The sequence below is a fragment of the Sturnus vulgaris genome, chromosome 15, assembly GCF_052056855.1.
Source record: "Sturnus vulgaris isolate bStuVul1 chromosome 15, bStuVul1.hap1, whole genome shotgun sequence".
NCBI lineage: Eukaryota > Metazoa > Chordata > Aves > Passeriformes > Sturnidae > Sturnus > Sturnus vulgaris.
This window is the reverse complement of record NC_142257.1, coordinates 13,776,560-13,788,123: the sequence shown is the minus strand read 5'-3', so window position 1 is coordinate 13,788,123 and position 11,564 is coordinate 13,776,560. Positions and strand designations below refer to the sequence as shown.

Sequence of the window (11,564 nt, the reverse complement as noted above, 5' to 3'; positions counted from 1 at the left end):
GCTTACTTTGCTGAAGATTAGCACAATTAACTCTGGTTGCAAGAAAACACATCAAAAAATCCCCCTTTTCCAGCTCTCTTATTTGCTTTCAGAATTTTACATATAAAACAACTACTCCAGTTGGTATCAGCCGAGCCACTGAATTCTTTCCATTTTATATGATTATTTTGAAGTTGAACAACAAGAACAGTGTTTTGGTTGATTTTGGACAGAGTGTGGGTTTTTGAACACTCAACAGAATTCTTTATTCCTTTGCTGAAAACAATACCGTGGAGCAGTTCTTGACAATATGAATAGAGATTTCCCTCTTCTGTGTGAAATATGGTGAAATGCATGGCACAAATAGAGAAGTCCAATTTTTCCAGTGCTGTGGACAGATGCTAGTTTTGGATAACCTCCAATAAACCACTCTCAAGAGTCACATATGTAATTCTTGAAACAGACAATTACAGCAAGTAAGCCACAGTCTATCAATTAATGCTTGAAGAGTTGTTCAAGAAAATCCTTCTACAGAATGTTCTTGTGGTTGTTAACTGAAAGCATAACTTTTCTGTGTTTAATTAAGTCAAATACATGTGTTACTTAGGAATAATTCTAAGTATTAATTTATTTTCCTTTCTAATTTTAATTATAGTGTGTACAGAAGCTTATAAAAAATACCTGATAAACTTCTCCCTTTCCCTGCTCTCAGCTCCTAAGATCAGAGGAAAATAATAGATACTTCAAGTGAACTGGGTCAGATTCACATCTTGAGGAAAACCTCAGAGCCATTAATACATAGATAGACATAAATAGACTTACATGAATTTGCTCTAAGAAAAGAAAAAAAATATTGAGAAGTATAGAGGTCTCCTCTTCTGAATTTTCCATCATGCAGGACTTTAGGCCCTTTTTAAAAATTTCTTCCCTGTTTTGGTTTGAAAGACAGCTGTCTGTTAAGGAAGACAGGACTCTCTTTTGAAATGGAAAATGGACCCCCCCCCCCCTAAATTATTTTAATTTTTAAATTAAGGAGCTCTTAGGTAAAGATATGGGAATGGGAATAACAGTTCTTTACTAGGAAAATTAAAATAAAAATACAGTAATAGAAAAAAAAAACCACTGTCAGAGTCAGAATACAACCTGACACCATGTTGGTCAGGTTTCAGTCTGATTAAATGGTGGCTACAGTCTTCTTGGAGTGACAGATGTGGTTCTGTTGAAGCAATGATCCTGGATAAAGGTGTAGTTTTCCTCTGAAGGTCTAGTGGTGATGAAGATGGGCCTGGTCTTTCTCTGGGAATCTAGTGAAGAAGGCTGCTCTGGTGTTCCAAATCTCAGATTTTATCTAGGTAGGAAATGCTTGGCTCCTCCCCCTTTGGTGGGGTATCTCAAATTGGATGATGCAATTTTACTAGTCATGTACTGAGACTCAGGGGCTCATTAATAAAAGATATTTCCCTGGACAGAGGATGGGTCGTGGAAGAGATAAAGAAAACTGCCTTACTGGGTTTTAACAGCTGACCCATTAACAGACGATATCCCCCTGGAGTTATGAGGAATGGCAAGAGATAAAGAAGAGATAAGGAACACTGCTCTACCTAGTTTTAACAGGTGGTGATAGAATACATACTTCTGGTTACATCTTGTATTGCAGCCTAAGACATTCCCTTAGGTCACTGAAACTGTGGGAAAAACAAAAATCCTTCAACAACATTTTTAAAGTTAGATAGTCAAGCCATTGCTTTATTATTTGGCCAGGATGTTGTTCTGGCCAGGATGTACCACAGAAATCATCTCATCCACATACAGCCTGGATGGGCAGAATCATTCTATGACACATGGCTTTTACTAGATTTTTCAGATCTTTTGTACAGTCAAAACTCTCAGAAACTAATTGGGTTGATGTTCACTGGTCCCAAGTGGCATAATTCCTAGTATTTGGTCTCCTACTGGATCCAGATTTCTTCACTTCTGATGTTAATTAGATCTTCATTCTTTGATTTGATTTTCTTATTAGTCGTTTCTGGAAGGACGTTTCTCCAACTCTGCCAGAGGCAGAGTCTGGGGTAGATATTCATAGATGGCCACTGATGTTCTGTTGATGGCCTTTTATCTTTCTTTTGGCTGCTCCCAGTCTGTTGGTATGTTAAGTTCATCAGGCCTTACCTAGATAAACAATGCCCTGAAGAAAAGTTCAGTTCTCCTCCCCCTCGGAACAAAGGTGAACAAACTTGGCTAAAGTTTTACAAAAAGTTTTAAACTGGTTTTTCAACACTTAGAGAAAAGCCATATTGTAAGACCCTTAGTGAAACAGAACAACTTCTGGGTTGTTTATTTGAGTAACTACATGTAATTTTATTTTCCCTCTTTTGCACTAAAGTCAAGCTCCAGTTTTACTAAGGAATATACTGTATTATGTGTTGCACAAAACACACCTGTATTGTGCAACAGATGCTCCATGATGTTCCTTGCTGTTTCTAATATGGCAAGATTCAGGTGTCCTCTTTGGGCCTCCCCATTCATTGAAAAGCCACTGTACATAGATTTCTAACAAATGTGCAATCTACCTGGTTTTAGGGAATATCATCAAAAGAATATTGACTTACTTTTGGGAATAGACCATGTTAGAAATAGGCCACTATGCCTTTCTGCATTGTCATGCTTACATGAGACAGATGAAAAATTATTATTTATAGGGAAACAGTAGAAACTGTTCAATACCACGCAGCCACAATGAATATTTCTGCTCTGTAAATAACAAACTGGAAATTACTCTAAATGACAATGAAATAGTGAAGAAGTTAAAAATCTGGCATGATTTATGTAAATCTTTCAAGTGCTTATCATGTATTAAACACCACAAGATTTCTATGTGATATCTTATTTGAGCTGCAAGCTTTATTTCAGTTTCAATAAAGAAGAATTTTTATTGCATAAGAATATAATATAGATTGCTGGAAACTTTTCACTTGTTAATTATTTTGTAGAGAAGTTGTTAGAGACTGAAATAGTTCATGCCTCAAACATTGATATAAGAGAGTTCTATCCATTATAACAAAAACTTTATAAAGAAGCTATAACCAGAGAAGTCTCCCTGAAGATACCTGACTGGAACTTTGGACTGTAAATTAAGCCATCTAGATAATGCTATTGTTCAGTCATCTGAGCTAGGGAAAAACAAACAAGGCTGAGGTAGAAGAATGCATCCACAAGAAAGCCAAACACAGCAGAGGTTCTTCCCTAAAAACAAACAAGGCTGAGGTAGAAGAATGCATCCACAAGAAAGCCAAACACAGCAGAGGTTCTTCCCTATCTGAGTTTGGGGTGGGGGAGACCGCAGTCTGCAGAGGCCAGGTTTACTCCCCGCAAAATGAGGTGGGGAGGAGGTTTCAGGTGTAACCTCTGGTCAAAGGCAGTGAACACCCATCCTCCCTTACACAAACTGGCCCAGCTGAGACCCCCAACCCCACAGGCCACATCCACAGGATGTTCACATGAGAGGCAGCTGAGGGGGTGTCATAATCCATCAAAGACCCCTAGAAGTGCCCCCCAGAGTCATTCCTGAGGCCTTACACTACAGGACTGCATGTGATGCCATGAACCCAGAGTCTTTTTTAAGAGAAAATTGCAAGCCCTCTCCCTCCCCACCTTCCTCCCTCCCCCCCACCTCACTCGGCAGGAGGTACCTGGGCATTCCCAACTGGCCTGAACATATATTGGATGTTATGCTTTTTAGGGGCACCTTCACCACCAAGAAGACCAGCTGGAGAGGATCAACGGAGCATTGTTGGGATCCATGGAGTGGTGATATTTTCTTTATTCTGTCTCTGTCACTGTCTTTTTGTCCCTACATCTATTTTATATTTTTCTTCCTTTCTGTCTCTCTCTCCTTCTCTCTCTCTCTCTTTCTCATATGTACTATCAAATAAATCTATGGTATTGTCACTGACATATGGTCTCACTTGCACCTTAATTTGGGCAGAGGCATTTCTGAGAAATTTATTAGCTGGATCATGAAAGAAGTATATGAGATCTACTAAACAAGGAATGTTATGTGCTTACATGTCTATGCACAACCTCTAAAAGAGTCAGCTACAGGAATTGTGGAATTATTTCTAATTGCTCACTGTTCCTTGTAGTAAATTCCCCAGAGATGAGGCCTTGTGGTTCTGGTTCCTGAGAAGCCATTTGGAATGATACAGTCCTAAGGTATGGGCTTGATGAGGGCAACCTTGGTTATGTCTGTCTGTACAACAAGATAATAGAATAAAATAATTTGGAAAGGACACTTTTCTCTGCATCCACCTGAATTAACTCAAAATGCCTACTAAAACTGTTTCAGTCACTTAACTTGACTTGGGCAGATGACGTTTCTTCCACCCACTGCCCACCTCACCTGGGCTAACAGCTAGCTCCGGGAAGCCTGCGTCGGTGAGTGGCCCCTCCCCAGCACCACTCCAGCAGCGCAGAAGGGGTGTAGCAACAGCTACGCCTGGGCAAGTCGTCAGGGAGGGAGGGAGAGACCTTTTACGGTTCTGGGGGAAGGGATTTATTGAAGGAAGAGGTAACAGGTCCGGAGGCTGGGGGGGGGAACCGCAAAAGGCAGTATGAAGAGGTTCTGCACAGGCTTAAGTACGGGGGAGTAGCAAGGGGAAGGCACAAAACTCTGGCCAATAGCGGGTAACGGGGGGAGGTACAGAAGGTGGGGAAAGGGGTACATTGAGCCAATAAGGTAAACCGAGGGTGGGGATACATACAATATAACCAATCATGAATACAAGAGGGAATGCTTGACACAGAAACTTCTAGAACAAAGGGAGGGGCTACAAAGGATTGACATCCCGTGGGGCAGGGTTTAGGGTGAGGGACAGGGAAGGTTCCAGATAAAGGGGAGGTGTTTAGGATGACTGACTAGGACAAAGGTGGGAAAGGGAAAAACCATTATGTACTTAACTTAGGGGAAAGAAACTGGGATGAACCATCAACACAGAAGGAAATTTAACATTAAACAACATAACACAACAGGCAGATTAGTATCACTGACTACCTATGAGAAGAGCTAAAAGAGACTTGCAGGAAAACTACACTTCTTGGTAGGAATATGACTTTTTACCCATTGTTTTTCCCCCTAAAGTTTGTCACCAAGCTCCTCAAGAGCAGTTAAAATGTAGAGGCATCTGCAGTGCTACTGGGAAAATGCCATAACAGCTGTCACTGCAGCAGAGACTGTTTGATAAGAAGTTAGATTATTGTTCATGGTACTAATCAGTTTGGACAAAATAAAAAAGGAATACAAGTATTTTGTTTAAATGGACAGGTGTTTAAAAAAATTAGCTTTAAATCAGCTGTCTGTTCTTAATTGAATTTAGAGGAAGGCTTCCAATATTTTCACTATATGTGCACCTTGGTAAGAAAAGCCAAAAGAGCTTTTATTTATCAGCAAAGCCAAATATACCATTCCCTTGCTGAGCTCTGTGAAGTCAGACTGTGAAAAATTCTTAAACATAGATACATTCAGAAGATCTTGCATATCTACAGGGAGTTTTCTTTACCTTCTACATGTCCATCCCTCCACACCACATCCATCTTATAGCTCAAAGTCTTTGTGCTTCTCTTGCTATACACCTTCATTGATGTCTTTAGCCAAGTTAAGTATTATTTATTATTTGAAATATATCCTCTACAGAATATTTGTAGGATTTGGGGGTGATACTAACAATCATGAACACTCCGCTTTGTTAGTCACTAAGAGATTTTAAGATTATGCAGTTTAATAATCTTTGCACTGTGGATTTTGGCAAATATCAAACTGTAAAGCCTCTTTCTTCAGAAGCTGCCTATGTAATAGATTATTTACAAGTCACTGTTTTTTCTAGCTCTGTAATTTTCTGCTTCCCTCAACAGTTCAGTATAATCAATTTGTGAGAAACACCACTCACTTTTAAAATTTCAAAGGTTTATTAAACCTTAACAAAATACAACAAAAGGAGTGAATAAGGAAAAAGGGACAGTGCACTGGGAGCGTATGATCAGCCACCATGTGCTCGTCTACAAAATGGCTGCTCTGCCTTTTGTACCCCTGGGGGTGCGTCCAGCAACCCTGGCCCCTCCCACAGTCTGTCAGTCAACTCTTCCTCACCGCCCATTGGTGGAGATCACTTTCTTTCAACGTGATTGGCGGTCAGGTGTTGTCATGCCACGCCCCTTAGCAACCAGCCTGCCCTATTCCCAAGGGCCCCGCGCGAGGGGCACGGGCACACGCCCGCCCTCCACATGTCCTGACTACCAAGGCTGGCCCTGGGCAACCATGCAGGGGTGAAGAGGACTGTGGGGAGAAAGAGGATGTCTAAACAGCAAATCACAGTAACATAACCATACATTAATAAAACTTCCCTTAACATACACATAATATTAATCTCTTAATTGTGAGAGCCAACCATCACATTATCTATCTACAACAAATTAATTCAACTCTTTGTGAAAACAGACAGAGTAGAATATACTTAACATAACTCCTGCCTTCTCCAGATACCTCTCTTTATACAGTGCATGGTTTCTATCAGTACATATTAATACAGACTGTAAATCTAAATGGAGATTACTCAAGATGTTGCACAAGCTTGCTGAAGTCTCCCTTATGCATGTGGTGTTTTAAAAAAAGCACAGGAGACTACGATTCATCTTTCTGTCAACAATCTCTCTGTTTTATGGGAAGACCCTTATTTTCCACGTATAACTAAGAAGTTGTGCATGTGTTGTTATCAGTGGTTGAAAACCTGATCCAATGTTAAGTGAATGGGAAGTGATGGAAGCTTCTCTTCAATGATCAGTTATATATGTGATCTGGAGGTATTTAAAATTTTGTATGGTTAAAACCATGTTTTCAGATTATGTTTTCCACTGCAATCCTGATATGTGAACTATGAGAAATGATGCAATAATTTCTACATGTGTGAAAACCAAGTAAAAGAGAAATGTCTGTGAATATGCATAAATCTGACATGTAAATGGGTACTTGACCACTTCCATAATTTAGTGTAAGTCTCACAGGCTTTTTGGATTTACTGGTAAGGTGATTTCATCATCCCAGTGTTCATGAATCTCACCTGTCTAAGGCTGTTGTATGAACATAAGGGGTCCTTTAACAGGAAGGGTACCTATTATGAGAATTTTTTAATGTATCATCTCATGAAAATGGAGCAGGATTCAATTAGTCCTGCATTATACCTGTGGAGGCAGTATATGCACTGGCAATGCTTCACTTTATGGCCTAAGATCAGAATTAAATCACAGTGGAAGACTTTTTTTATTAGATAATTATTAAGTGGCTGTCACAATTTTAGCAACATGAGATTCTGTAAACTGTATTGCAAAGGCCAGTGATACCTCAGTCAAAAGAAGGAAAGTCAGTTTAAATCCAGTTTTTTATTTTCTGACCCCGCAGGAAATAGGCATATAGCTAATGGGAAATCCTTATTACCTTTGTTTGCTTAATTATAATTTTAGGAAAATGAATACTTATTTATGTTAAGCCACAAAATTTGAACTGTTTTTTAAAAAACATTGCATAAAAATGAAATCCAGTTATGGGACAAAGAGAGAAAAAAGGTTTCTGCAAAGACAGGAGGGTTGATGTTTCTGTTTTTTTTAAATAATTGAGAAATAAGATAATTGTACTTGCAGTTGACTAAGTGCAAATGTTTTAGATTTGTAAAACGCACCTTTGAATTGCAGTGCAGATAGATGGGCTCTTCCATTTCATTAGTATTCTGGGTGTTTGTGATGTGCCAGCTAAATGCAGCCATCCTATGGGAGTTTGTTGTAGCCATAGCAACTGGGCTGCAGTTTCAAAGAGCTGTGCAGGTCTGACATCTCTGAAGCACAAGGTGTTCGCTCATTAATCAATGCGCTGGTTAACAGCCACGGGAGACATCATTCAGAGAAATTCAGCTAAGGAAACTCGGGGATGATTTGCAGTCAGTTCTATCTGGCTGGCGAATTTGTTGTTATTTTTGAGAGGTCAAGTCTTGCCTCCTGTGGTGCCTCCCAAGCTGCCAGCGTTGGTGCCTGTCCTGCCGGGCAGCTCTGGCTCTGCATGGGATTGTCAGAAGCGCTGCAGAGTTGTGGGAGCCCTGTCCATGAGAGACACAGTGCTGCAGCAGTGGGTGTGACACCCTCTCAGGCCTCTCATGATTGACTGAAATCTCTGCAAATCTTTACAGGTCATCTGAATGTGATCTGGGCCAGGCTCAAAGTACAGAGAGTGATAAGACATTGTGCTGACAAGAGAGTCATAACATTGAATAATATTTGAGTACCTAATTCCTTTGAATTTGTCTGGAAGTCCCAGCTGAAATGCAGTTCATTTTCTGATTATGTTGAAGTCCAAAATTCAATCAAAAGTAATTAACTATAACATTGTAATTAACTATATAGGAATTTTCACTCTCAATTGGATATCAACATCAACATCAGTGTTTATGAAGAGAGAAAGGTGAAATGGCATCATGAAGAACACAAAATGGCCTACCAAAGAATGATGGATGAAGAATTAGAATCATCACAAAAAATCTTCATCTGTTAGTAAAAATGAAAGTCAGTATGTATCATAAGTCTATATTGATGCAAAGACAAAGCCATAAAAATAATTTGCATTTCATGGAATAATGTGAACAAAATATTCTGGAAGCTGAAAAAAAATCTCAAGTAATAATGAAAAATATGCCAAATAAAGGTAGTATGATTAAAAAAAGAATAACTTATGCCAAAGTCAGCTATGACAAATTCACAGCTGGTTAAAAATTAAAGGAAAATATGCAAAAAAATTTAATCCAAACATATTTATTTTGATGTAAAAACTATGTATTCTGAAAAATGTGATCAAGAGCATTGACAGTTAGAATGTTTTGTTTTTCCAGGCCAAATGTCCTTTTTAAAAAATCCAAATAACTTAAATGTATCTAGAGATAGATAAAATTGTTTGCACATATATATGAATGTATGTATGTATGTATGTAGTTGTGGCCCTGCATCTGTTAGAGGCTTACACTTTAAATCTAGTAGAATTGTTGTTAATTATCCTGAACCCCATTAGGCAGAAACTGTAGTCTGCAGAAGGAATTGAAAAATTAACTGCAGAGTGGAAAACACGTTTGCTATAGACACATTTTCTATCCCCTTCCTGTACATTAAGCAATGTATTTTCTTTAAATATTTGCAAGACATTTAAATAAGAGGACTAATTTAATTCTGAAGAATTTGTCCTTCCCCACGAAAGAATTTGCGCTGCCCTTCTTAAGGTTCTGCTCAAGAAAAATTAAACCAATTTATATCACAGAAGTGTCATTAAAACAAGCATACAAATCTGAGAACTTTCTCCTTTTTGTTGGCATAATACGACTGGCTGAAGTTTGGGGAGATTTGTGTAAGATCCAAGAGTTATGTCAAAAATTTTTCATTGAGTAAGAGATTTAGTCTCCCCTAGACCAGGTCAAAATGATTCACAGCAATAGAGTGGCTTCACAGACCAGTTTCTCCCAGTGTCTCCTTGCAAACTGCAAGGCTGCATTTATATCTGATTTAATCTTCTGGTGTACTCCACCTTCTGTAATTCCCGTGTGGCTTAAAGCTGACTGTGAAAGTCTTATACCAGATTTCATTGGAAGTAGTGTCATTTTACTAATTCCAAACCTTACTTGGCATAATAAATTATGTTGGCATTAAAAAAGTATCTCTATTTTCACTAAAATCAGTTTTCTAATAAATCACCCTAATTACTTTTTATTTTTAATATGGTGTGCTGAGACAACTGAAGTGCCATTGTTAACAGCTGTTAAGTGGCTTATTTCATTAGAATATAATATCTGCATAATTGTACTGAAACCACAGTGAAATGAAGATCAATTTAGCTGAAATCACATTAGATAAAGGAGACAATATTATAAATAGTTTGGTCTTGATTTTATTTCTGAAGGCAGATGCATTCTGTTGTTTTCAATATGGTTATTTCAGTGCCTGAGACAGATATTGTGTAGGCACAGAAAGCTACATTTGCTGTTCCAATATCAGCATAATTATCCTTCAAGAAGACATTGTTGTTCTTTTAAAATAATTTCCATATATCCGCAGGAATCTGCAGAACTTCCCTTGTCCTTCAGATTTGTAAGAATAACCTTCTTTCAAAGTAAATTTTCTTGCTTATCTTTCTTTGGGTTAGTCTATTTTTATTTTTGGTAGAAAAAATCTGCTTTTCCAATGCAATTGTTAATGAGTGAGCAGCTTTTAGGTAAGTTCTGTTTTTCAGCTTTGGATGTTTTCATATGTAGTAGATGTCTGAGACTTTTAGAACACAATTCTTTCAAATCAACGAGAAGCAGAATTCCAGGTCTGAAACTGAGTCTAGTCAATACTGTACTGAATCTTAACAGGCGTTTAAAACCACTAGCAATAATGTTTGTTTGGATGGGTGATGTGAGACAAGGCAATCTGTAAAAACCACTTCTTGAGGCTGTGGAGGCCCAAGGCATCCATAAAAATGATCTGGAGGCCTTGAGCCAGAAAATCTTTGAATATAAGCCTAAGTCTACCCCAGTGACTTTAATTGCATCCTCTGAGCTCGAGTAAGCAAATCCTTTGCATTTATCCCAAGAAAATTTTACAGCCCTTAGTTTCATACGATGATTGATCAGTAAATGCTTTACCTCTTGTAATCTACCTCCTCATAGGTGTAAGCAACAATACAACTCCTCCTTCATCCATCATTCCCATCTCCACACAAGACGATAAGTTAAACAAACTTGCGCAGTGCAAGGTTTCATCTGCCTAATTTACACATTAAGGTGATTGCTGAGGATGGCAGCTAAATGAGGGCAGACACTGTTGCTAGTGTTGTCTGCAGCCAGACAATTTGGAATTAAATCTGAATTATCAGTAGTGCTCTATCCCAACTATCACTCACGGAATTAATGCTTGGGTAGAATACATATTAATCACATTTTTCCCACAAGATATGTCTTGGCATCCTCATTTTCAGTTCTCGTCACAATCAGAATGTATCTCTCATTGTGCCTGTCTTCAAGATAAAAATTAAACATGTTTATTACAAATATTCTATGCAATATTATGCAATTTTTATTAGACAAAATTTTACTCTCTGCACATAAATAAGAAAATGTAAAAAAGCCCCTCAAGTGCAGAAATATCTTGCTATTATAAATTCTTACATTAAACACGAAAAGTAAAAATACATAAATAGCCAAAATGTAGTACTATCCTGTGTTTTACGACTATTACTCCTGTTATTTCATTATCATAGCTATCAGGTTAAATTACCAGAATATTGCCTTTGCTGTTTCGAAGTCCCAAAGGTCTTAGATTACCTTCAGAGCTGAGGGTCCTATTCCCTTAATTTCCAATGGAAGTTATTTAAACAGTTGCAAAATAATGCTTTGAATTCTCAAATAGTTTCCTCTTTCTGTTTTTGCTTGCTGATTATGCCTGCTGTTGCATTATTTCTTCCTGAGGAGTTGTAATCTAAACTGAATTCTGACATTCTTTCACTAGCACAGACATGTTTACAACTG

At 38.2% G+C, this 11,564-nt stretch overlaps 1 protein-coding gene across 12 annotated transcripts in view; it reads left to right on the top strand.

The window, feature by feature from the left end:
* The window catches only part of LOC148222000 (uncharacterized), a 317,722-nt gene that overhangs the window by 184,081 nt on the left and 122,077 nt on the right, over positions 1-11,564 (top strand). For 3 of the 12 annotated variants that reach the window (XR_015807020.1, XR_015807024.1, XR_015807022.1), the window contains exon 5: positions 3,719-3,786. The exons of 5 other annotated variants lie outside the window; for them this stretch is intronic. Coding sequence is in view for 2 of the 7 variants with exons in the window: in XM_088173827.1 (XP_088029953.1) it covers positions 3,719-3,786; positions 4,122-4,179 (126 nt within the window). In the remaining 5 variants the exon portion in view is untranslated. Of the gene's footprint in view, positions 1-3,718; positions 4,192-11,564 lie in introns of all 12 variants that reach the window. 4 more of the 12 variants (XM_088173827.1, XM_088173826.1, XR_015807019.1 and 1 more) reach the window with 2 other exon arrangements.